Consider the following 27145-nt stretch of genomic DNA (forward strand, 5'->3'; position numbering starts at 1 on the left):
ACAAATTAACATTTATACAATACTACATATAATATATGCACCATATTCAAATTTTTCTAATTCTCCTCATTTTTAAAATTCTTTTAATCTCCATCAAATAGCTGTGCTAGATTCATTGGTTGCTTTTCTTCTTGAGCCTTTTCTTATTTAGATTCTTGAACAGAAAATGCTGTCCCTCCTTGAGTAACCTTTGGGTTCTTGCTACCTGTGACAAATTATTACACTTAAAGGAAATGTTTTCTTTAAATGCTGATTTAGAGTAAAGATGACATAAGTAGTATCTTCTCAGAGAAAAGACTTTTGTCTTCATCTTTTATACTAATACTTCTTACACAGAAATTCTACAAGTAATGACAGAATAGGTTTTTTTGTTTTGTTTTGTTTTTTAGGGGGACGGAGTCTCACTCTGTCGCAAGGCTGGAGTGCAGTTGCACGGTCTTGGCTGACTGCAACCCCCGCCTCCCAGGCTCAAGTGATTCTCCTGCCTCAGCATCCTGAGTAGCTGGTACTACAGGTGTGCGCCACCACACCCAGCTAATTTTTGTATTTTTAGTAGAGACAGGGTTTCACCATGTTGGCCACGATGATCTTGATCTCCTGACCTCGTGATCCGCCCACCTCAGCCTCCCAAAGTGCTGAGATTATGGGCATGAGCCACCGCACCCAGCCCAAAATAGTTTTAAAACAAAATTATAAATATAATATAAAACTGTATTTATTTTATTTTATTTATTTATTTATTTTGAGATAGAGTCTTGCTCTGTTGCCCAGGCTGGAGTGTAGTGGTGCACTCCTGGCTAACTACAACCTCCACCTCCCAGGTTCAAATGATTCTCCTGCCATAGCCTCCTGAGTAGCTGGGATTATAGGCACCTGCCACCACTCCCAGCTAATTTTTGTATTTACTTACTGGAGATGGGGTTGGCCAGGCTGGTCTTGAACTCCTGACCTCAAGAGATCCACCCACCTCAGCCTACCAAAGTGCTGGGATTATAGGTGTGAGCCACCCCATGTCAGGTCTATATTTATAATATAATAAAATTATATTACCACCTCAAGCAGCCACCTTTCCCCTTTGCCTTGCCATGTCCTCCACCACCAAGACAGAGGTCCCTTTGGGCACTTATGGTCTGGGAAATAAGCATCCACTTGTACATGTCCATAACTTAAAGACTGAAATGCCTTTGTACAGAGGGAATGATTTATTTCATGTGTAAACAAAAGGGATTATTCTTTGTACAGTGAAAGTGGTGAATAAGGGCCTGGCACAGTGATTCACACCTGCAATCCCAGCACTTTGGGAGGCCAAGGTGGGAGGATTGCCTGAGCCCAGGATTGCCTGAGCAAGATAGTAAAACATCTCTACAAAACATTTTTTTAGGCCGGGCACGGTGGCTCATGCCTGTAATCCCAGCACTTTAGAAGGCCCAGGTGGGCAGAGCACTTGAGGTCAGGAGTTTGAGACCAGCTTGGCCAACGTGGCGAAACCTCGTCTCTGCTAAAAATACAAAAAATTAGCTGGATGTGGTGGCGGGCACCTGTAATCCCAGCTACTTGGGAGGTTGAGGCAGGAGAATTGCTTCAACCTGAGAGACAGAGGTTGCAGTGAGCGGAGATCATGCCATTGCATTCCAGCCTGGGCAACAATAGTGAAAGTCCATATCAAAAAAAAAAAAAAAAATGCAGGCCGGGCGCCTGTAATCCGAGCACTTTGGGAGGCTGAGGTGGGCAGATCACAAGGTCCAGATGTCGAGAATATCCTGGCTGACATGGTGAAACCCCATCTCTACTAAAAATAAAAAAATTAGCTGAGCATGGTGACATGCACCTGTAGTCCCAGCTACTCAGGAGGCTGAGGCAGGAGAATAACTTGAACCTGGGAGGCAGAGGTTGCAGTGAGTGGAGATCATGCCACTGTACTCCAGGCTGGGTGATAGAGCGGGACTCTGTCTCAAAAAAACAAAACAAAATCGCATAAAAAACCATTTTTTAAGAAATTATCCAGGCATGGTGGTGCATGCCTGTAGTCCGCAGCTAATTGGAAGGCTGAGGTGGGAGGATCACTTGATCCCAAAAGGTTGAGTCTCCAGTGGGCAGTGATCATAACACTGCACTCTAGCCTGGGGGACAAAATGAGACCCTGTCTCAGAATAAAAAGAAAAGAAAAAAGAATGTGGTGATGAACAAATAGGAAAGGGCTGAGCACAGTGGCTCACACCTGTAATCCTAGCACTTTTGGAGGCCGATATGGATTACTTGAGACCAGGAGTCCGAGACTAACCTGGGCAACATAGTGAGACCCCTGTCTCTACGAAACAAAAAAGAAAGACTATCGTTCAAGTGAAAAGGTACAGTTCCTGGCCTCAAAAAGTTCATGGTCAAGTTGGAGAGACAGACCTTTCAATAGATAATTATTACATAATGTGATGGTAACAACAATGATAAAAACATATGCCCCATTATTTAGAGGAGGACCTGAATAGGAAAGGTCAAGAGAGGCTCTCTGCAGTGCTACTGCCTGAAATGAGTTCGTGTCACTCCCAAAGTTAAATGCTAGTGTCTGGAGGAGACACTAAAAACTGAATTCCATGTTTCCTATTTATAACCTTATTTTGCCTTGTCTATAAAGGCCTGGGACAGGTCAGCTTCCCTACTGAGTGGTAAGCTCCCCTGAAAGCAGGGTTGGTGGCACATTCTCTGCTTTTCTTTTAATACATGATATTTAGTGATTTTATCAGACAGATGGAAGTTCTTTGTAGGAAATTTTAGAATATAAAAAAATAAAAATAGGCCAGGTGCGGTGGCTCACACTTGTAATCCCAGCACTTCGGAAGGCCGAGGCAGGTGGATCACAAGATCAGGAGATTGAGACCATCCTGGCTAACACGGTGAAACCCCATCTCTACTAAAAATGCAAAAAATTAGCTGGGCGTAGTGGCAGGTGCCTGTAATCCCAGCTACTTGGGAGGCTGAGGCAGTAGAATAGCGTGAACCCGGGAGGCGGAGCTTGTAGTGAGCTAAGATTGCGCCACTGCACTCCAGCCTGGGCAACAGGGCAAGACTCTGACTCAAAAAGAAAAAAGTAAATAAATAAAATACAAACTGGATAGAAATTAATTTAGGCATAATCTGATTACCAGTATATGAGTCCATTATTTTTTCCATGCTTTGCTGTTGAGATCAGATACCTCACCCAAAATTTGGTTAAGATGTCAAGACTGATGATACACTAAAAGGGTATGAAAAGGTTTATTACTCACATGTTGAGCCATTTTAGAGCAGGGCAGGCTCCCAGACGGATCCAAAAATGACTTTAGATAGCAGGCGAGGTGACTGCTTTGGGATTTATGGTGGTTAGAAGGTGGGATTAGGTGAGGGTACTCTTACACAGGGCCTGGCATTTGTGTTGATTGAACTCCCCATCAGCACCAAAGGAGGGAGCACCCAGGCTTTCTTATCATCTTGCCCAGATATGGGGCAGAAGAGGAAGGGTTTGAAAGCTGTCAACAATCAAACATCAAAAATGGAGTTGAGTAATGGAGTTATCTTTACATACTTTTTTTTTTATATTAAATCATACATCGTTGTGTGATTTAATTTTTTTAAATCTGTTTTAAGCATGTCAGGGATTATAGTATTATTCTGTTACTATTATTATTATTTTGAGATAGAGTCTCACTCTGCCCCCCAGGCTGGAGTGCAATGGTGTGATCTCGGCTCACTATAACCGCTGCCTCCCAGGTTCAAGTGATTCTCCTACCTCAGCCTCCTGAGTAGCTGGGATTACAGGCACATGCCACCATGCCCAGCTAATTTTTGTATTTTTAGTAGAGACGGAGTTTTACCATGTTGGCCAGGCTGGTCTCGAACTCCTGACCTCAGGTGATGTGTCTGCCTCAGCCTCCCAAGGTGCTGGGACTACAGGTGAGCCACTGTGCCCAGCAATTATTTTATATACAGACATGAGCCACCACACCCGGCCTCTGTCATTATTTTTAATGACTCCGTGATATAGATAGAAACATGTATTTGACCCATCTCCTATTATTAGCAGATGAAATTACTTATAGTTTTCACTATTATAAATATTACCTGGTGAAATCCCTGCAATTAAACCTTTTGCAGTATCTTTGATTATCTCTTTTGGAATGACTAGAAATGGAATTGCTGTATCAAAGGGTCTTTTTAAGGCGTTTGCTATATGTTCTAATTGTCTTGCAGAAACTGAAAAGTTTATGTTTCCCTCAGTGGTATGTTGAAAGTGCCTATTTCTGCAAATGCTTGTCAGTTCTGAATTTTTTGGTTTTTTAGCAATTATTGCCAATCAATAGATAAATAATTGTATCGTTTGCGTTTTTTTTTTTGAGGCAGAGCCTCTCTCTGTTGCCCAGGCTGGAGTGCAATGACGCAATCTCGGCTGACTGCAACCCTCTACCTCCTGGTTTCAAGTGATTCTCCTGCCTCAGCCTCCGGAGTGGCTGGGATTACAAGCACCTGTCACCCACCCAGCTAATTTTTGTATTTTTAGTAGAGACGGGGTTTCACCAGGTTGGCCAGGCTGGGAGGTGATCCACCCACCTTGGCCTCCCAAAGTGCTGGGATTACAGGCTTGAGCCACCGCACCCAATCTGCTTTCTTTATTTTAATCAGTTGTATCCTGATTTTCAAGAGACTGTGAAAGAAAACCCATGCACTCATTTCAATATCTACAGCAAAACATTTGACAAAACTCAACATCTTTTTGTGATGAAAATGCTCAGTAAACTAGCAACAAAAATGACTTCCCCTCACTAGACTAAAGGCATTTATTAAAAACCTACAACTAACATCGTATTTAATGGTGAAAAATTGTGTTTTACTTTTTTTTTTGTTTTTTTGTTTTTTGTTTTTTTTTTGAGACAGAGTCTCGCTCTGTCGCCCAAGCTGGAGTGCAGTGGCGCGATCTTGGCTCACTGCAAGCTCCACCTCCCAGGTTCACGCCATTCGCCTGCCTCAGCCTCCCAAGTAGCTGAAACTACAGGCACCCGCCACCACACCCAGCTAATTTTTGTATTTTTAGTAGAGACGGGGTTTCACCATTTTAGCCAGGATGGTCTTGATCTGACCTCGTGATCTGCCCGTCTCGGCCTCCCAAAGTGCTGGGATTACAGGCGTGAATCACCAGGCCCGGCTGAAAAATTGTTTTTTTCTTACAACTCAGAATAAGGCAAGGATGTTTGCTTTCACCATTTTCACTTAATATTGTATCGGAGGTTATAGTCAATGCAATAAGGCAAAGAAAAGGAAGAGAGGGAGGGAGGGAGGGAAGGAAAAAAGGAAGGAAGAAAAAATATGACATAGATACACAATGAAATACTATTTGACCATAAAAAAGAAGGAAATCATGTCACTTGTAGCAACATGGAGGTTGCTATATTAAGTTCAATAAGATAGGCACAGAAAAACAAATACCACATGTTCTCGCTCACATGAGAGTGCTAAAGAACACTGATATCATAGATATAGAGAATACAATGATATATACTAGAAACTGAGAAGGGTGGTGGGTGGATGAAGAGAAGTTGGCTAATGGGTACAAACACACAGGTAGATAGAAGAGATACATTTTAATGTGCCTTTTTTTTTTTTCCTTTTTGTGGAGACAAGTCTCCGTACGTTGCCCAGGATTGTCTTAAACTCCTGTGCTCAAGCAGCCCTCCCACTTTAGCTTCCTAAAGTGCAGAGATTACAGGTGTGAGCCATTGTACCCAGCAAGTTCTAATGTTTTATAGCATGATAAGGTGACTATACTTGGGTGACAATATTTTGCGTATTTCAAAGTAACTATTAATAGAAGAGAGGACGTGAAATGATACTAACACACAGAAATGACATATATCCCAAGGTGATAGATACCCCAGTTACCCTGACTTAATCATCACCCATTCTACGCATGGAAAAAACACTCATATGTACCCCATAAATTATGTAAAATATTATATATTATTAAAAGAAAAAAGATTAGGCTGGGCATGGTGGTTCATGCCTTTAATCCCAGTACTTTGGGAGGCTGAGACAGGAGGATTGCTTGAGCCCAGGAGTTCCAGACCAGCTTGGGCAACATAGTGAGACCCCATCTCTACAAAAATAAAAAAAATTAGGTGTGGTGGCACACATCTGTGGTCACAGCTACTCAGGAGGCTGAGGTGAGAGGATTGCTTGGGGCTGCAGTGAGCCATGATTATGCCTCCGCACTCCAGCCTGGGCAACAGAGCAACAACCTGTCTCAAAAAGTGTATGTGTGTGTATATATATATAATTTTTTTTTTAAGTAAAGATGGGGAGAAAAAAAAGGAAGGGGCATATAGATTGGAAAGGAAGTATTAAAATTGTCTTTGTTTCAGGTGACATGATCCTCTATGTAGAAAATTCCGGCCGGGTGCAGTGGCTCACACCTGTAATCCCAGCTCTTTGGGAGGCCGAGGCAGACGGATCATGAGGTCAGGAGATCGAGACCATCCTGGCTAACACGGTGAAACCCTGTCTCTACTAAAAATACAAAAAAAATTAACCAGGCGTGGGGGCAGGTGCCTGTAGTCCCAGCTACTCAGGAGGCTGAGGCAGGAGAATGAGAATGGCGTGAACCCGGGAGTTGGAGCTTGCAGTGAGCCAAGATCCCTCTGCTGCACTCCAGCCTGGGCGACAGAGCGAGACTCCGTCTCAAAAAAAAGAAAAAAGAAAAGAAAATTCCAAGAATGCCACAGAAAGGCTACTAGAATTAATAAGTGAGTTTAGCAAGGTTATAGGACACAGTACAAAGTCAAAATACAAAAATATGTTGTTTTTTATATACTAGCAAAGTTCCTTTGGAAATATCTTAAAACAACATTTTCTTTTATATGTACCTGCCAGTTCTTAGCATTTATTATCAGAAGTAACTAATGAAATTATTTTTTGTCATTCTTCTAGGGGAACTTATGACATTTTAGTAACAAAAGATAATCAAACCCGCTCTGTTGGTCAATATGACAACCGTGGCAGTTTTGGAGAACTAGCTCTGATGTACAACACCCCGAGAGCTGCTACCATTGTTGCTACCTCAGAAGGCTCCCTCTGGGGACTGGTGAGTGAGAGAAATTGTTCCCCTTGTAAGGCACAGTATTAATTCCCTTTCTGTGTCTCTGTCCTCGGGCTGTTGATTTACACTATATCTTACAGCCAGTTATCTGAAAGACATGGATATTATAAAATTATCAACTTTTTTTCTCAAATGAAATCACATTTTAAAGACATGAAAGAGCACTTTAGGGCTGGGCAGTGTCTCACGCCTGTAATCCCAGCACTTTGGGAGGCTGAGGTAGGCAGATCATGAGGTCAGGAGATAATCCTGGCTAACATGGTGAAACCCCCATCTCTACTAAAAATACAAAAAAATTAGCTGGATGTGGTGGCAGGTGCCTGTAGGCCCAGCTAGTCGGGAGGCTGAGTCAGGAGAATGGCATGAACCTGGGAGGCAGAGCTTGCAGTGAGCCGAGATCACACCCCTGCACTCCAGCCTGGGCAACAGAGCAAGACTCCATCTCAGAAAAAAAATAAATAAATAACACTTTATTGTGACATCCTGATGTTAAATTAAGAGTGCTCCTGAAAGAGATACAGTGACTTAAGTGACTTAAGGATAGGTCATGCACTTGGGACTCAATGATTGAAAAACTTGAGAATAGATTTGTATAGGAGTCACACAGGCATGGTGACTCACACCTGTAATCCCAGCACTTGGGGAAGCCAAGGCGGGAAGATCACTTGAGGTCAGGAGTTCGAGACCAGCCTGAGCAACATGGTGAAACCTTGTCTCTACTAAAAATATGAAAATTAGCCAGTCATGGTGATGGGTGCCTGTAGTCCCAGGAGGCGGAGGTTGCAGTGAGCCAAGATCACGCCACTGCACTCTAGCCTGGGCGACTGAGCAAGACTCCATCTCAGAAAATATAAAACAAGGCCGGGCGCGGTGGCTCAAGCCTGTAATCCCAGCACTTTGGGAGGCCGAGACGGGCAGATCACGAGGTCAGGAGATCGAGACCATCCTGGCTAACACGGTGAAACCCCGTCTCTACTAAAAAAATACAAAAAACTAGCCAGGTGAGGTGGCGGGTGCCTGTAGTCCCAGCTACTCGGGAGGCTGAGGCAGGAGAATGGCCTAAACCTGGGAGGCGGAGCTTGTAGTAAGCTGAGATCCGGCTACTGCACTCCAGCCTGGGCGACAGAGTGAGACTCTGTCTCAAAAATAAATAAATAAATAAAACAAAATAATAAGCCTTGGTGCCAACTACTGGTTCAGACCAAGATGGAATAGCCCTATACCATGCTAGTGTTCTCACTTAAAAACACACACACACCACTCTGGACATAATATAGCAAACATAGGAAGACCCTGAAAGGTGGAAAGAAAGTAGACTATCTAGGGACATTGGGGCTTGAGGAGAGACATGACAGTGAGTTCCTGGGTTCCCATATATCCCAGATGGGGTGCTGGAAAAGCCTGAAATCCAGAGCTGCCAACAGGTACATTCAACAAGAGCAAAACTCCATCTCAAAAGCAAAAACAAAACGAAAAAAAAAGAACAAACAAACAGAAAATCAGCTGGTGTCAGCTAGGATATAGAAGAACTTAACACCATTAATTAACAAAAGCTATGTGAAATTTCTAGAACACTGCACACAGCAACAACAGAATGAACATTTTTTTCAAGCCTATTCAACCAAATAGGCCATATCTTGGAATATAAAATAAAACTTTAAAAATGTGGAAGATTGGCGGGGCATGGTGGCTCACTCCTGTAACCCCAGCACTTTGTCCAAGTGATCTCATTGTTCAATTCCCATCTATTGGTGAGAACATGCGGTGTTTGGTTTTCTGTTCTTGCGAAAGTTTGCTGAGAATGATGGTTTCCAGCTGCACCCATGTCCCTACAAAGGACACGAACTCATCTTTTTATGGCTGCATAGTATTCCATGGTGTATATGTGCCACATTTTCTTAATCCAGTCTGTCACTGATGGACATTTGGGTTGATTCCAAGTCTTTGCTATTGTGAATAGTGCCACAGTAAACATACGTGTGCATGTGTCTTTATAGCAGCATGATTTATAATCCAGTAATGCAATGGCTGGGTCATGTGGTATTTCTAGTTCTAGATCCTTGAGGAATCACCATAATGTTTTCCACAATGGTTGAACTAGTTTACAATCCCACCAACAGTGTAAAAGTGTTCCTATTTCTCCACATCCTCTCCAGCACCTGTTGTTTCCTGACTTTTTAATGATTGCCATTCTAACTGGTGTGAGATGGTATCTCATTGTGGTTTTGATTTGCGTTTCTCTGATGGCCAGTGATGACGAGCATTTTTTCATGTGTCTGTTTGCTGTATGAATGTCTTCTTTTGAGAAATGTCTGTTCATATCCTTTGCCCACTTTTTGATGGAGTTTGTTTTTTTCTTGTAGATTTGTTTGAGTTCTTTGTAGGTTCTGGATATTAGCCCTTTGTCAGATGAGTGGATTGCAAAAATTTTCTCCCATTCTGTAGGTTGCCTGTTCACTCTGATGGTAGTTTCTTTTGCTGTGCAGAAGCTCTTTAGTTTAATTAGATCCCATTTGTCAATTTTGGCTTTTGTTGCCGTTGCTTTTGGTGTTTTAGACATGAAGTCCTTGCCCTGCCTATGTCCTGAATGGTATTACCTAGGTTTTCTTCTAGGGTTTTTATGGTATTAGGTCTAACATTTAAGTCTCTAATCCATCCTGAATTAATTTTCGTATAAGGAGTAAGGAAAGGATCCAGTTTCAGCTTTCTGCTTATGGCTAGCCAGCTTTCCCAGCACCATTTATTAAATAGGAAATCCTTTCCACATTTCTTGTTTTTGTCAGGTTTGTCAAAGATCAGATGGCTGTAGATGTGTGGTATTATTTCTGAGGGCTCTGTTCTGTTCCATTGGTCTATATCTCTGTTTTGGTACCAGTACCATGCTGTTTTGGTTACTGTAGCCTTGTAGTATAGTTTGAAGTCAGGTAGCGTGATGCCTCTAGCTTTGTTCTTTTGACTTAGGATTGTCTTGGCAATGCGGGCTCTTTTTTGGTTCCATATGAACTTTAAAGCAGTTTTTTCCAATTTTGTGAGGAAAGTCATTGGTAGCTTGATGGGGATGGCATAATATAAATTACCTTGGGCAGTATGGCCATTTTCACAATATTGATTCTTCCTATCCATGGGCATGGTATGGTCTTCCATTTGTTTGTGTCCTCTTTTATTTCACTGAGCAGTGGTTTGTAGTTCTCCTTGAAGAGGTCCTTTACATCCCTTGTAAGTTGGATTCCTAGGTATTTTATTCTCTTTGAAGCAATTTTGAATGGAAGTTCATTCATGATTTGGCTCTCTGTTTGTCTGTTATTGGTGTATAAGAATGCTTGTGATTTTTGCACATTAATTTTGTATCCTGATACTTTGCTAAAGTTGCTTATCAGCTTAAGGAGATTTTGGGCTGAGACAGTGGGGTTTTCTAGATATACAATCATGTCATCTGCAAACAGGGACAATTTGACTTCTTCTTTTCCTAACTGAATACCCTTTATTTCTTTCTCTTGCCTAAATGCCCTAGCCAGAACTTCCAACACTATGTTGAATAAGAGTGGTGAGAGAGAGCATCCCTGTCTTGTGCCAGTTTATGACATTGAACAGTAACAGTGAGCTCACAAATGTTTAGGCGTTTTCTGTTTTGTGTTCTATTTATGACCCATAGGTGGCACCTATTGAGTGTTAGATAGCAAACAACAGCATGTGGGCAACTGGCTGGCTCAGGCTACAGGTCCTTTTCTTCCAGTGATGAGTCAAGATTAAAGTATCAATTAACACTTAATTAACACAGTAACTTACGTATTCCTCTAATATTTGCTTTGGCCAGTTTATTAAACCATAGATGTTCCTGTATATAGGCATTTATTAGAATTTTCATATTCTTTCTTATAGGACCGGGTGACTTTTAGAAGAATCATAGTGAAAAATAATGCAAAGAAGAGGAAGATGTTTGAATCATTTATTGAGTCTGTGCCCCTCCTTAAATCACTAGAGGTAAAGTGGCTTGAATGAGAATCTGTTCATGGGGATCAGGAATTAAAACTATTCTGTTGTTAGGTTTTCAAATCATGCTATTCTAATCCCATTTCTGTGTTGCATAGCTATTGTGACTTTCAATTAAGGTCTTTTCCTTTTATTTGTGAATTTGTCGTTTCAGGTGTCAGAACGAATGAAGATAGTGGATGTAATAGGAGAGAAGCTCTATAAGGATGGAGAACGCATAATCACTCAGGTGAGTGAGGGCTTTACACAGCTCCTTTCCTGGAAGTCACTCCTGAATAACTAGTACATCATTTATCTCAAAAACTTCTTGCCAGACATAGTGGCTCACACCTGTAATCCCAACACTTCGGGAGGCTGAGGCAGGTGAATCACTTGAGACCAGGAGTTCCAGACCAGCCTGGCCAACATGGTGAAACTCCATCTCTACTAAAAATACAAAAATTAGCTGGGCATGGTGGCCCACGCCTGTAATCCCAGCCACTCGGGAGGCTGAGGCAGGAGAACTGCTTGAACCCAGGAGGCGGAGGTTGCAGTGAGTTGAGATTGCACCACTGCCTCCAGCCTGGACAACAGAGCGAGACTCCATTTCAAATTAAAAAAAACAAAAACAAAAAAACTTCTATGTTCTCCCACTGTTGGGAGCTCTTATTACTAGGTAATAGATCACACTTCAGAGGACAATTATATAGTCCCCTGAAGCTTATTGATGTCCATCTTACTGACACATGCAGATCTCTTGCTTCCGCTCACCTTTCCTTGGCTTCTAGTGTTTGTTCTTTGGATGTCATTTTCTTTTGACCTTAAGTAAGTTTCATCCATTGGTATTAGAACCTGGGGAAGGTTAAAGAGTTCTGCCCTCTAACTTTCTATATTTGACACAAAGGCATCCTTTTGGCTAATCTAACACAAATCAGAGCCCACAGTCTTCAGTGATTAACCAAATTTGTAAGATGTCTGGTATTTCCTTTGTGCATTTTTCTCATGTTATTTTGGGATACAGTAAGGATTACTAAACAGTGGGCTAGATCATTGTAATGAGTACTGTCTAATAATTTTCTTTATCCACTGTGTTTGTATTTTTAATAAAACATAAATAGTATTGGACTTTTCCAGGTATCAGCTTCTCTGCCTATGGTTCTGGCTCAAGAGCACTGAGAAGATACATGATTGGCCTAGGTTGGGTGATATGCTTATCCTTGAACCCAATACTGAGACCACGAGGAGGAAAGGCATGGGTCCTGTGGGTGGAGTTGGCCCCACTAGAACCACAAGGACTAATCAGACTTACCCTAAAAGGGGAAAAGAAAGCTCCCCTGGAAGAGATAAAGGACTAACAAAAATATGATGTCTACTCTGAGTCACATCTCTAAATGTATTTGTTTTCTAGGAGCCCTTACTATTAATAATTCTTTTAATTAGAAATTGGTATATTCTATAAACATTTATTAAGATAGGTAGGACCAGATAAGATAAGCACTATGATGGAGGAGTGTATGAATGACAGTGAGAACACAGAAATGGAAGTAATACATACGATTTCATCAAGGAAATGCCATTTGAGATGGGCTTAAAAGACAAGTGCAATTTCAATGTTTGGAATCAGGGAAAGGTCCTTCAGAGCAAAAAAAAACAATATTAGCAAAGGCCAGTGGTGTGAGCTGTGTTTCAGAGCAGGTATCATGGTATGGTAAGAATGTAGGACTGAGTTTCAGAAATGGGAGATGTTAACTGGCCACATTTGCTTCTGAATCTAAGGTGCTTTAAGTAACATTCAAAGGACCTCCAATTCATCCTGAAGGTTTTAGGCCTGTCTCATACTGGGTTTTCACGAAGTGTGTCAGGAGATGTGGAAAGTCATAGTGTTTTCTTGATTGTCTGTGCTCTTGATATTATCTATCTTCAAGGTAGACAGGTAGTGGTACAGAATGGACATTAATTAAGATGATATTAAAAGGGGCTTATTATAGGCCCCTTTTGTCAACGTATCTCACTGGACCAAGGCTTCTCAAAGTGAGATCCCAGGACCAGCAGTAATCAGCATCATCTGAGAATGTTAGAATTGTTAGGAATGCAAGTTCTTGGGCCCCCCACTAGACCTGCTGAATCAGAAACTACATTTTATGTTGTTTCATTTGTTTTGGTCAGCTTTGTTACAGTGTATTTTACATACAATAAAATTACTAAGTTTAAGTATACAAATTGGAAGAGTTTTGTAACCATCCCCAGTGTGGTATTTCCACCATCCATACAGTTCCTTGTTTGTATTTGCATTTGCAGTCACTACCCTCCCCCACACTCACATTCCTAGAAACCATTGATGTTTTCTATCACTGTAGAAATTCCTTTCTACAATTTAATATAAATGAAATCATGCAATGTATAGTTTTTGTATCTGGCTGCTTTCTCTTAGCATAATATTTTTGAGATTTATCCATGTTGTATGTATCAGTAGATCATTCCTTTTGCTGAATAGTATTTCATTGTACAAATGTAATTTTTTTTTCATTTTTCTGTTTTCTTTTTGAAACGGAGTTTTGCTCTTGCTGCCCAGGCTGGAGTGCAATGGTGCGATCTCAGCTCACCATAACCTCCACCTCCCACGTTCAAGCAGTTCTCCTGCCTCAGCCTCCCGCTTTTTTTTTCTTTTTAATGAGACATAGTCTTGCTCTGTCACCCAGGCTGGAGTACAGTGACATAATCTCAGCTCACTGCAACCTCTGCCTCCCGGATTCAAACAATTCTCATGCCTCAGCCTGCTGGATAGTTGGGACTAAAGGTTCACGCCACCATGCCTGGCTAATTTTTGTATTTTTAGTAGAGACAGGGTTTCACCGTGTTTGCCAGGCTGGTTTCGAATATCTGACCTCAAATGATCCGCCCAGCTCAGCCTCCCAAAGTGCTAGGATTACAGGTGTGAGCCACCATGCCCATCCTTTGTGTAGACATATGTTTTTACTACTCTTCAGTAAATACTTTTTTTTTTTTTTGAGACAGAGTCTCGCTCTGTTACCCAGGATGGAGTGCAGTGGCGTGATCTCAGCTCACTGTAACCTCTGCCTCCCGAGTTGAAGCAAGTCTTGTGCCTCAGCCTCCCTAGTAGCTGGGACCAGAGGCATGTGCCACTATACTTGACTAATTTTGTTTGTTTGTTTGCTTTTGTTTTTAGTAGAAACGGGATTTCACCATGTTGGCCAGGCTGGTTATACAGATTTATACATTTGTAAAAAGTCATCAATGTATAGCCTTGAAATGTGAGCACTTTAAATGGTGGATGTTATACACCTATCTAAACAAAAGGGCTCAAGCACTATCCTTCACCACCTATCACTTGCAGATCTTTCCTACCACACAGATCTTCCCTTTTCATCACCCTCTTCTTGGTAAAATAACCTCTCCCTCTTTGTGACTCTGCTTCTGGCTCCTACTAAGTTTCTTTCATGGCTCTTCATCCTTTGTCAGCTCCTATCATGCAGCTGTTTGTGTAATGCTAGAACTTCATGGTTATTTGGCTCTGCTGGTTGTAGGATACCTACCCAAAATAGCAGGGCAGAAACCCACAGGCACCCCTTTGTAAAGCTGTGGCATTTACTCATATGGGGGCAGTGATATGTCCTGGGATTAGATTGACTCAGAAACGTCATCCTAGCTGTGTATGGTGCCCACGTGGGGCTCTGTGTGATGGTCAAAGGACATGAAGTTTGTGAAAGCCTCAAAAGTAGATTCTCTGGTGAAGTAGATGCTCACTTCACCAGACTCTATGATGTAAAAGCTATCAGCCTTTTCACCCTGAAAGAAAAAGGAGGTCAGTAGATTCTCACTGAAGACATAAGACCCACACAGAGTGAGAATGCATGAGTAATATTGCATTATCTGATGTAGATGGTATTTGTTCCAGAAATTAATAGTGAGGGGTCAGAAACTGAATGAAGTGTGCCTGAAAGCTGCTTCACGTATATCTGCATGCCTAACTCAGACGTCCTCCCAGTCTTTGCTCAAATCTCACCTTCTCAAACTCCTTTTTTTTTTTTTTTCCGTTTCCTAAGAGGCAGGATCTCATTGTTGCTCAGGCTGGAGTGCAGCGGCAGGATCACGGCTCACTGCAGTTTTCACCTCCTGGGCTCACGTGATCCTCCCGCCTTAGCCTCCCTAGTAGCTTGGGCTGCAGTTATATGTCACTGTGCCCAGCTAATTTTCTAAATTTTTTGTTTGTTGAGACAGAGTCTCACTGTATTGTCCAGGTTAGTATTGAACTCCCGGCCTCAAGCAGTCCTCCAGCCTTGGTCTCCCTAAGTGCTGGGATTACAGGAATGAACCACCACACCCAGCCTCAGTAAAGCTCTCATGTATAGGATACCCACTCCTTCCCCAGCACTCCAGATCTCACATTCCCTGTTTTACTCGTTTCGTGTAGCACTTATCGCCTTGCAACAGAACAATATAATTTACTGATTTATTATGTTGACTGTTTAAAGTTTGTTTACCCTGTCAGAGTGTAAGTTCTACAAGGCCAAGGGGTATTCGTTTTGTCCACTGGGTGTATTTCACATGCCTAAAACAGTGCCTTGCACATAGTAAATAACTTGGTAAATAAATTACTTGTTGAATTAAGTAAATGACTGGTTCAACCATGTGGTTTAAAATCAAAACAAGTAGGCTCATGCCTGTAATCCCAGCACTTTGGGAGGCAGAGGTGGGTGGATCAGTTGAGCCCAGGAGTTTGAGATCAGCCTGAGCAGTAGGGCGAAACTCTGTCTCTGCAAAATATACAAAAATTAGCTGACCATGGTGATGTGCACATGTAGTCTCAGCTACTTGGGAGGCTGAGGCAGGCGTATCACTTGAGCCTGGGAGGTTGAGGCTGCAGTGAGCCATGATCACACTACTGCACTCCAACCTGGGCAACAGAGCAAGGCCCTGTTTCCAGAAAAATAAATAATTAAAAATACGAAATAAAACAAGCAAAAGCCTAAGGTTCATAAGGGTAACATCAAAGTACCTCTCTCACCAAGACAGAACCTTCCAGATCCATGCTGTCCTGTTGAGAGTTATATTTAATGGTTCAAGATTATCCCTGGACCCCATACTTCAGGTGTAGCCAGGAATCACTTTGACATTGTCTGCAGCCACCTTGGCTGCTGGTTCCTGTCATAGATTTCAATATCAGACCAACATGAGCAATCAGAACAGTGATGCTTTATGCACTTGGCAACCTGGGCACATTAATGGAGATAAATGTGAGTGGTTCATGCTAAGAAGTGGGAGATGTGTCAGTTGTAGTTAGGTTGATGTCCCAATGATCAGAATCCTCTTCATTTTGTTCTGAATTTGTTTTTTGTTTTGTTTTGTTTTTTGTTTTTTTGAGGTGGAGTCTCGCTATGTCGCCAGGCTGGAGTATAGTGGCGCAACCTCAGCTCACTGCAACCTCCGACTCTCTGGTTCAAGCGATTCTCCTGCCTCAGCCTCCCCAGTAGCTGGGATTATAGGCACGCGCCACCACGTCTGGCTAATTTTTGTATTTTTAGTAGAGACGAGTTTCACCATGTTGGCCAGGATGGCCTCGATCTCCTGACCTCGTGATCTGCCTGCCTCAGCCTCCCAAAGTGCTGGGATTACAGGTGTGAGCCACCATGCCCAGCCTACTTTGAATTTGTTTACTATTGATTCATTTGTAGAGTTAAAAAAATAAATACAAATCAGAGCTTAAGCAGTGAAAAAGCAAACTATTTCTTTATTCCCCTTCAATACTAGGTATGGCTCTGACCTGACCTCCTTTTTCTTTCAGGGTGAAAAGGCTGATAGCTTTTACATCATAGAGTCTGGTGAAGTGAGCATCTTGATTAGAAGCAAGGTGAGTTTATCAGTTTATAGGTTATGGTGTACACACAGAAAGTAACGGTTTGCTTTAAATAATGTGAAGTGTGTTGAATGCAGCAAACCGTCATTGTTATGTGAGATGTGTGACTGGCAGAGACCTATGTTTAAGCCCATTAGTATAGATTTAGTATATTTAGATTAAATATAGATTTAGTATATTCCTATTCTTACTGCCTTTGCGTCTGCCATGTAATTAATGATTTAGGGAATATCGGCCTACAAATCAATAAGAAAAAGATAAAAACCCTAATAGAAAATGGGGGCTGGAGCCAGGCACGGTGACTCACGCCTGTATCCCAGCACTTTGGGAGGCTGAGGCGGGCGGATCATGAGGTCAGGAGATGGAGACCATCCTGGCTAACACAGTGAAACCCCATCTCTACTAAAAATACCAAAAAAAATTAGCCAGCATGGTGGCGGGCGCGTGTAGTCCCAGCTACTCATTAGGCTGAGGCAGGAGAATGGCATGAACCTGAGAGGCAGAGCTTGCAGTGAGCCAAGATTGCGCCACTGCACTGCAGCCTGGGTGACAGAGCAAGACTCCGTCAAAAAAAGAAAAAAGAAAATGGGGCTGGGCGCAGTGTCTCACACCCGTAATCCTAGCACTTTTGAGGCCTAGGCAAGAGGATCTCTTGAGCCAAGAGATTGAGGCTGCAGTGAACTGTGATTGTGCCGCTGCACTCCAGCCTGGGTGACAGAGCAAAACCCTGTCTTTGAAAAAAAGAAAAAGGAAAGAAAATAGGGAAATTATATAATAAAAAGAGATTGGAAGGGATGAATATGAAGAAAGCTTCCTTTTTAGAACACTACTAGAAGAGGTCTCTAGGATAACTGTGGTCATTTAATGGATGATGTGACCTAGAAAACTGAGGAGCTATGAGTAGAAGGAATGACTTACCGGTAAATCTATCATCACCAGATTTTTCAGTTTTTTTTTTCTTTTTTGAGAATATAGAGTTTGTTAAAACAGTTATATATAATACTAAGTCGAACTAATATGAAAACTTTTGCAAAATATATTGAGTAACAGTTAATAAGTAGCTGGTCATAGTCGCTCACGCCTGTAATCCCAGCACTTTGGGAGGCTGAGGCAGGCGGATCACGAGGTCAGGAGATCAAGACCATCCTAGCTAACACAGTGAAACCCCGTCTCTACTAAAAATACAAAAAATTAGCCGGGCGTGGTGGCGGGTGCCTGTAGTCCCAGCTACTTCGGGGGCTGAGGCAGGAGAATGGCATGAACCCGGGAGGCGGAGCTTGCAGTGAGCCCAGATCACGCCACTGCACTCCAGCCTGGGCGACAGAGTGAAACTCCCTCTCAAAAAGAAAAAAAAAAAAAAGAAAACAATAGTTTGAAATGTCTGTGTCATTTTATTTACAGTTTTTGGATCAGTGATGTTTGTAAATTTCTCAGATACTCATTGACACCTGCTATGATCACAGCATAGTGTTAGGTGCATAAGATCAGCAGCAGCATGGCACTGGGATATTGGGGGGTGGGAGGTTTGTCAGAAGTGTAGAGTCATGAGCTTTTCCCCAGATCTACTGAATCAGAATGTGCATTGCGAGAAAACCTGCATAATGCTGGAGCTGGTGCGTATGTGATGGTGTGATAAGTCCCTCCTGTTCTAGAGAAGGGACTAAGTGGGCACAAATATGGCTGCAACTCCAGAGAATGCTACTGAAATTGGAAAGAGAAAGTTGGCTCAGATGGAACAGACCAACTTCAGAGCAACAGGGTGGAAGTGTAGAAGGAAGAAGGGTTAAACCGTGTAAGCCAGCGTAGCAGTTTTGTTTGTTTTAAAAATTAACCAAAAAGGAAATTATCTTTCTGCCTACAATATAAAGTGGTTCTTAGAGATTGAAACTAATTCTTACTAAAAAATTCTAAACAATTTTTTACTTAAATTATCACTTTGGTTAGCAGTTGAATTTGTTAAAAAAAAAAAAAACTCTAGATATTAATACAATGTAGTATATTATCTTAAATTTAGTTACTTAACTCTTATTTTAAAAAATGGGAGGAGGGGTCGGGCGCGGTGGCTCAAGCCTGTAATCCCAGCACTTTGGGAGGCCGAGATGGGCGGATCACGAGGTCAGGAGATCGAGACCATCCTGGCTAACACGGTGAAACCCCATCTCTACTAAAAACTACAAAAAACTAGCCGGGCAAGGTGGCGGTGCCTGTAGTCGCAGCTACCCGGGAGGCTGAGGCAGGAGAATGGCGTGAACCTGGGAGGCGGAGCTTAAAGTAAGCTGAGATCCAGCCACAGCACTCCAGCCTGGGTGACAGAGCAAGACTCCGTCTCAAAAAAAAAACAAAAAAAAAAAAATGGGAGGAGGGAGGCCAGGTGCAGTGGCTCACGCCTGTAATCCCAGCAGTTTGGGAGGCCGAGGTGGGTGGATCACGAGGTCAGGAGCTCAAGACCATCCTGGCGAACATGGTGAAACCCTGTCTCTATTAAAAATACAAAAAAAATTAGCTGGGCGTGGTAGCGGGCGCCTGTAGTCTCAGCTACTCGGGAGGCTGAGGCAGGAGAATGGCATGAACCCGGGAGGCGGAGCTTGCAGTGATCAGAAATCATGCCACTGCACTCTAGCCTGGGCAGCAGAGCAAGACTGTCTCAAAAAAAAAAAAAAGGGAGGAGGGACCACTAACTTAAGATACAGATAGTACTTAAAAAGAAATTTGTTAGCCAGAAGCAGTGAATCACTCCTGTAATCCGAGCACTTTGGGAGGCCAAGACAGGAGGATTGCTTGAGGCCAGCAGTTCAAGGCTGCGTGAGCTATGATCATTCCTCTGAACTCCAGCCTTGGTGACAGAGTGAGACCCTGTCTCTTAAAAAAAAAAAAAAGAAGAAGGTGGAGAGCTTGGCGGATTTTGTCACTGTAAAATGTTGTTGAAGGCGTAGTCTCAACTCAGAGAAATAGCCCAAGTTTGTGGCTCATTACCTGAGAGAAGCATTGTCCTTATTTAAACAAGATTGGGCATGTTCAGAGTGGTATGGCTGTAGATTACCTTAAAAATGTTAGGACTCAGATGGAGCCCTAGGTGAAAAACAAACTCCTCTGATCAAACCAGACCACTGAGATTAGTCTGTGGAGTTTACATGGTACCGTTAGTGAATTTTCTGCAAAGTGAGTGCCTCAGTAATTGTGTGGAGTGTGCTGAGAACAGTGCATGTGTGTGCAACTGGACATGCCCAGCTGTGATCCTGGAGTCAGCCTAGGTCATGTTCTTTGCCTGCTGTAGACTAAATCAAACAAGGATGGTGGGAACCAGGAGGTCGAGATTGCCCGCTGCCATAAGGGGCAGTACTTTGGAGAGCTTGCCCTGGTCACCAACAAACCCAGAGCTGCCTCAGCTTATGCAGTTGGAGATGTCAAATGCTTAGGTAAGAAAAATTCTTTATGCATTAATACTCTTTTTCTAACGTGTAGTATTTTTTTCCCATCAGCAAGCCTTGACGTATTCTGCCATCTTTTACTGCTGTCTAGGCCTAGGCAGTTCATATGACCACCAGAGATGGATGAATGGATACTTTCAGCAAACATTTCTGAGCATTGATGACAGCCTGTGAGCAAGACAGGCATGCAGGCCCTTTAGCCATATGAAAAGAACTGATGTCCAGGGCTGTGGGAGAATGGGGAGAACAGGTGCTGCTGGACTCTGTAAAGTCTCTAACTTGGATGACACAGTTTCTGAATTCATGTAGAAACATCCCTTTTTGCAAGTAGCCAGTGTCCCAAGGTGTAATCTCCTACAACATGAATGGGTGTGTTTAGGAAAAGGTTTGCATGAGGGAAATGACTTGAATTCATTCTCGCCCTCATCTCTTTTTAACAATGCAGTTATGGATGTACAAGCATTCGAGAGGCTTCTGGGGCCCTGCATGGACATCATGAAGAGGAACATCTCACACTATGAGGAACAGCTGGTGAAGATGTTTGGCTCCAGCATGGATCTGGGCAACCTCGGGCAGTAGGTGTGCCATACCCCAGAGCCTTCTTAGTGTGACACCAAAACCTTCCGGTCAGCCACAGAACACATACAGAAAACAAACATGACAGAACTGTTCCTGCTGTTGCCACCACTGCTGCCATTGCTGTGGTTATGGGCATTTAGAAAACTTGATAGTCAGCACTAAAGGATGGGCAGAGGTTCAACCCATACCTCCACTTTGCTTCTGAAAGCCCATTATTAGACCATTTGTAAAGATTACTCCAACCCAGTTTTTACATCTTTGGTTCAAAACAGCATGTCTCTCCAACAATTTAAGTGCCTGATACAAAGTCCAAAGTATAAACATGCTCCTTTCCTCTCTTGCTGCTACTCTTACTTTTGGAAGTTACCACAGGATCTGCAAAAACCTGTTGTGTAACTGTAGACACTCTCTAATCGTTCTCAAAGGAGGAAATGTAGCCTTCAGTCTCCTCATTTGTCCCTTGAGAAAGTCCACATTTGTTCACAGTCACAGCCTGTGGTTTTACAGTGGGAAATGGTGGTGGATGGTATGGACATATGTAGCCCAGTGGCATTGTACTTTCTGCTGACAGCTGCACACATAACAGCTGTCTCCAAACCCACAGTGATGCTTAGGGAAAGACCCTGCTCAGGACCCAGCAGGTCAGCACCCCAGAGCAGACTGATAGGTCAGTGGGACCCATGTTAAAGCAGAAAATTTGGGCTTAGCACATTTTACTGTTAGTAGAGGGCCAGGAAAGGTTTTCTGGGTTGGGGATTTTGTGGGTTTTTTAAATCTTTTTAGTAGGTTTTGTTTAATTTCTGTGCAGTCTGCATGAATGAATTGCTATCCATTTATAAGGAGCCAGGGTCTGGAGGGTTGCTATCACTTTGTCCAACCCAAATACCTTCCTGGGCAACTCCTACCATTTGTTTGCAGTTGCCCCTACTGGCCAGTGGCAGTATGCTGGAAAGAGGTTATACTATAAAGAGAGCTCTTTCTTTCTACTCCAGAGTTGTTGTGTAGCTTTGCCATTGAACCCATCAATTTTTAAACTCTTTAAAGAAGCAGCAGCTATTTTTTTGAAATTAAAGAAAATTCTCAGGCCAGGCTCAATGGCTCATGCCTATAATGGTAGTGCTTTGGGAGGCTGAGCTGGGAGGATCGCTCAAGACCAGCCTAGGCAACAAAGTGAGACCCTGTCTCTACAAAAAAAAAATTGTTGTTGTTGTTGTTGTTGTTGTTGTTGAGATGGAGTTTCACTCTTGTTGCCCAGGCCAGAGTGCAATGGCACAGCCTTGGCTCATCGCAACCTCCGCCTCCCAGGTTCAAGCAATTCTCCTGCCTCAGCCTCCTGAATAACTGGGATTACAGGCATGCGCCACCATGCTGGACTAATTATTTTGTATTTTTAATAGAGATGGGGTTTCTCCATGTTGGTCAGGTTGGTCTCGAACTCCCAACATCAGGTCATCCGCCCACCTCAGCCTCTCAAAATGTTGGGATTACAGGCGTGAGCCACTGCGCCTGGCAAAAAGAAAAAAAATTTTTTTAATTTGTCAGGTGTAGTGGTTTGAGCATGTAGTCCCAGCTACTTAGGAGGCTGAAGTGGGAGGATCACTTGAGCCCAGGAGGTCGAGGCTATAGTGAGCTGTGATCATGCCACTGCACTCCAGTCTGGGCAACACAGTGAGACCCTGTCTCTTTAAAAAAAAAAAAAGAAAAGAAAAAATTACTCTTTAGGTAATTTCACTTGGACATATTCATATATATGGAGTTTGTCAGCTAACTCAGGCATTTATCCTAAAGATCAAATCTGTTTTCAAAAATTGGCATCGGCTGGGCACGGTGACCCACTCCTGTAATCCCAGCACTTTGGGAGGCCAAGGCAGGTGGATCACAAGGTCAGGAGTTCAAGACCAGCCTGGCCAACACAGTGAAACCCCATCTCTACTAAAAATACAAAAAATTAGCCAGGCGTGGTGGTGGGTGCCCGTAATCCCAGCTACTTGAGAGGCTGAGACAGGAGAATTGCTTGAACGCAGGAAGCGGAGGTTACAGTGAGCCGAGATCGCACCATTGCACTCCACCCCGGGTGACAGTGCAAGACTCCATCTCAAAAAAAAAAAAAAAAATTTGGTATCATTTACAATTTCATAGAATTACTGTGAAGGCCTTTCTAGTTGAGATGTTGGGGTATTTGGGATTCTAATTGTTAACCCCAGAAGAAGGTAATTTAGCTTGTATTTATTTAAAACCCATTTAGCCTTTTAATTATATCAGGTAGAAGTCCAGTGATCATCCTAATAAGGTATATTTCAGAATAAATTTTTTTTCCTTCAGAATAACTTAGAATCAGATGCTCCTAGGGCTCCTAGGAGCAGTGTGAAATTTCCGTAAAGATAAATTTGAATGTTGTAACCAAGTTTATATTAAATCAAGAGGCCATTTCCAATATCATTTTTTGTTTCTTTTTAACTTGTTAAGTCCCTAAGAGATTACATGCTAGGGCTTGAGTCATTTCTGTCATAGATAACAATGGCCCACACATTCACTTTCGACTGTCCACATAAGCTAGGCTTTCCGCTTTTGCCACGGACAATGTAACCAAGATATTTCCAGAGTAAATAACCCACCACAACCTTGGTAATTCCTCTTTTCTTCTTAAGCTCCATGAAGCAAAAGCAGAAGAACTCTTTTCAGACTGCCCTCTGTAGCCTACGTTGCAGCCTTCAGAATTGTGAAAGGTTATAATTAATACTCCAAAACAGGCAGCTAGCACTGGGAAAGCCTATGTGGTGACCCCACATTTTTTTGAGGTTCTTGTTTTCCATGGTGTTACTTTATTATCAAGTAAATTGAGAAAGCAGGTCTTGCCCTTAACAGAGAAGAATCACACCAGTTTCTTGCAAAGGTAATGGATACATTGGGATTCAGGGGTGACATAGAGGTCCAGCCCCAGAACTTGTGAGGATTTTGTTTGAACACTAAGCAGATGCCTCCTCCCTGTCACCCATCACACTAGTTAGGGCTGGCCGTGAATTCTATGCCAGAGTTTCTCCTGCAGTCTGCTAGGGATGGGCCTTCTCGTCCTGCTCTGGCACACATCCCAGTCTAGTCTTTCCCGTCAGAGTCCTCCTTGACACCCCTGACTTAATGATGGTTACTGTTTTGGAGTAGAATTGATCAGGTTTAAGTCATCCTGCTCAGTTTGGGCATGGTGGCTCATGCCTGCAATCCTAGCACTTTGGGAAGCCAAAGTGGGAGGATTGCTTGAGCCCAGGAGTTCCAAACCATCCTGGGTAACAGAAGGAGACCCTGCCTGTACCAAGAAAAAAAAAAAAGAAAAGTTAAAAAAACAATTAGCTGGACCTGGTGGCGCACACTCAGGAGGCTGAGGTGAAAGGATTCCTTTAACCCAGGAGATTGAAGCTGCAGTGAGCCATGATCATGCCACTGCACTCCAGCCTGGGGGACAAAGTGGGACCCTATCTCAAAAAAAAAAAAGTCATCCTTCTCTAACTACTGATTGACATGTGGATCATCAGTTCAGACCCTCACTGCATACAGGATCCCTAAGGGGTTCTATTTAATAGCTTGAGAAAGGGAGACTATAAGGACGTCTGTGAGTGAAATAGGGTATAGCCATTACCACAGTGCCAGGACCTGAGAGCGTTCCAATTCTTTTTGCAGCATGGGGAATCAAAGGTGGCAGACCAAGTTCAACTCAGGGCTGAGGTATCCACATTGTCCACATCAGGCAAGCCCTGCACTGATGGTTGAGCCTCATGGAGAGGAGCATGTGTTGGGAAGAGATCCCTTTGTTAACTGTTTTGTGGTGTTCTCTTCAATGAGTTAGAGCTCATGCCCCTTTTGTGGCTTTGCTGTTGATTTTGGATGGTAGAGAATATTCCTGAGAGCCTTCCTTTTGACCCCTAGCTTATCCCACCCACTCTCTTCTCTTGGTTGAATTCTCTGAAGGAAAGGTTCATGTGCTACTGTCCTGTTAGTCAATAGTCTTCACATGTAATTGTGTTACATATATTGCTATCGACTCTCAGAAGTCAGGGTAGAGCTTTTCCTTTGAGCAGTTTAATGAGTGAATTCAGCAGCAAAGTGGCAAGAAATGGTTCTCCAGCCAGGAGAGGTTATGTTTATCCTCCGATTGCCCATTTTCTCTGCACACAATAATATCGTATTCAGTGAGAGGTGCTGTTGGCACCCAGCAGCACCCTGGGCACACAGCATTTCATGTCATGTCACAGTGTACAAGCTACCCTCTCTCATTTAGAAAGAAGAGCATTTTGCACAGAGAAAAAGTAAAAAGATCCATGAATGTCATTTTTTATCTTTTATTTTCAGTTGGCTGATGTTGGAATTTTTGTTCTTGTCATGAACTTGTAAACCAATCTTGCCAAGATACAAGTTGTTTTGGTTTTTCACTACGATGACCTCTTGTTCCTCCTGTCTTGACTGCTGACGTTTCCTCAATGATTCTATTGTCTATTTTATGGGAAGTAGCCTTCCTATAGGTTTCCTTTTACACACTGCAGGGCTATCTTTATACTTAAAAAAAAAAAAAAAAAAAAAAGACCAGAACTGTCACTAACCTCATGGGGGATTTGCGTAAAACCATTTAGCCCACCTTGAGCAAAGGGTAGATTCCGTGTTGTTTTTTTAAGCTCACTGTAATAAAATAAATCTAATTCAGCATTATTGTGCTACCTCAAAGGTAAAAAATGTTTTAAGGTCTTCTTTTGGTCCTGAGTTCTGCATACAGTGTTTGAAATGTCTTTCAATTGGAATTATTTTTTAAATCATTGGAGTGAATTTTATTTTAATCTGTTTTAAACTTGTATTTTAATCTCAGAAGAATAAGTGATTGAAACGTGATCAATTCTTGCTCTGTGGTGTTAAACATATAATGAACAGTCATTAAGAATTAAGTCACTGTTTGCCATAAACAAGGTTGATGTTCTTTTTGTTGTTGTTAAGGAAACCCTAGGGCTTGGCTTTACTCTTGATTAATAAAGGCTGACAAATCATGTCTGACTTTCTGGTGCAGTCTTATGTTATGTGTTTGCCATTTTGTTTCAGGGCTCCAGGCCGTCATAGCACTTCTTTGGCAGATTCACTCTTCTGGCAGATCTGGGATTGGGGTATGAGCCCTTGAAAATTAGGGACCCCTTGTACTAGTCAGGGTTCTCCAGAGAAGCAGTCAGTAGGGGGTGTGTATGTGTGTGTGTATAAAGATTTTTTTTTTTTTTCAGTGACAGGATCTCACTATGTTGTCCAGGCTGGTTTCGAACTCCTGGGCTTAAGCAGTCCTCCTGTCTCAGCTTCCCAAAGTGCTGAAATTACAGGTGTGAGCCACTGCACCCAGCCTAAAGATTTATTATAAGGAACTGGCTCACACAGTTATGGAGGCGGGCAAGTCCCAAGATCTGCAAGGTGAATTGGCTAGCTGGAGACCCAGGAGAGCCAGTGGTTTAGTTCCAGTTCCACAGCAGGCTCAAGACCCAGGAAGAACCAGTGTTTCAGTTAAGAGTCCAAAGGCAGGAAAAAAGACAATGTCCCAGTTCAAAAGTGGTCAGGAAAGAGAATTCTTTCTTACTTGGGGAAGAGTTGGCCTTTTTGTTCTATTCACGCCTTCGACTGATTGGACGAGGCCGACACACATTAGGGAACGTCATCTGCTTTACTTCTGTACCAAATTAAATGTTAGTCTTATCCAGGCTGGGCACGATGGCTCAGGCCTGTAATCCCAGCACTTTGGGAGGTGGAGGCAGGCAGATCACCTGAGGTCAGGAGTTTGAGACCAGCCTGGCCAACATGGTGAAACCTAGTCTCTACTAAAAGCACAAATATTAGCCGAGCATGGTGGCACATGCCTATAATCCCAGCTATTTGGGAGGCTGAAGTAGGAGAGTCACTTGAACCCATGAGGTGGATGTTGCAGTGAGCCAAGATTGCATCATTGTACTCACTCCAGCACGGGCGGCAAGAGTGAAACTCAGTCTAAAAAAAAAAAAAACCTTATCCAAAAACACCCTCACAGAAACATCTGGAATAATGTTGGATCAAATATCCAGGCACGCTATGGCCCAGTCAAGTTAACACATAAAATTAGCAATCACAGCATGGTATTTCAGTTGTTGTAGATGATGTGCAAGGGTGTCCTGTGTATCCCTTGCCAGG

The 27145-nt window shown here is 42.7% G+C and overlaps 1 protein-coding gene across 2 annotated transcripts in view; it reads left to right on the forward strand.

Moving 5' to 3' along the window:
• Positions 1 to 25993, forward strand: part of PRKAR2A (protein kinase cAMP-dependent type II regulatory subunit alpha) — a 90922-nt gene extending 64929 nt beyond the window's left edge. The window contains exons 6-11 of one of the 2 annotated variants that reach the window (XM_023231460.1): positions 6949 to 7102; positions 10997 to 11098; positions 11262 to 11336; positions 16890 to 16955; positions 20236 to 20377; positions 20835 to 22329. In XM_023231460.1, coding sequence (XP_023087228.1) covers positions 6949 to 7102; positions 10997 to 11098; positions 11262 to 11336; positions 16890 to 16955; positions 20236 to 20377; positions 20835 to 20968 — 673 coding nt within the window. In that variant the 3' untranslated portion in view covers positions 20969 to 22329. Of the gene's footprint in view, positions 1 to 6948; positions 7103 to 10996; positions 11099 to 11261; positions 11337 to 16889; positions 16956 to 20235; positions 20378 to 20834 lie in introns of both variants that reach the window. The other variant, XM_023231461.2, reaches the window with a different exon arrangement.
• The last annotated feature ends 1152 nt before the right edge of the window (positions 25994 to 27145 follow it).

This window comes from Piliocolobus tephrosceles, chromosome 2 (assembly GCF_002776525.5).
Source record: "Piliocolobus tephrosceles isolate RC106 chromosome 2, ASM277652v3, whole genome shotgun sequence".
In the NCBI taxonomy this organism is placed as follows: domain Eukaryota; kingdom Metazoa; phylum Chordata; class Mammalia; order Primates; family Cercopithecidae; genus Piliocolobus; species Piliocolobus tephrosceles.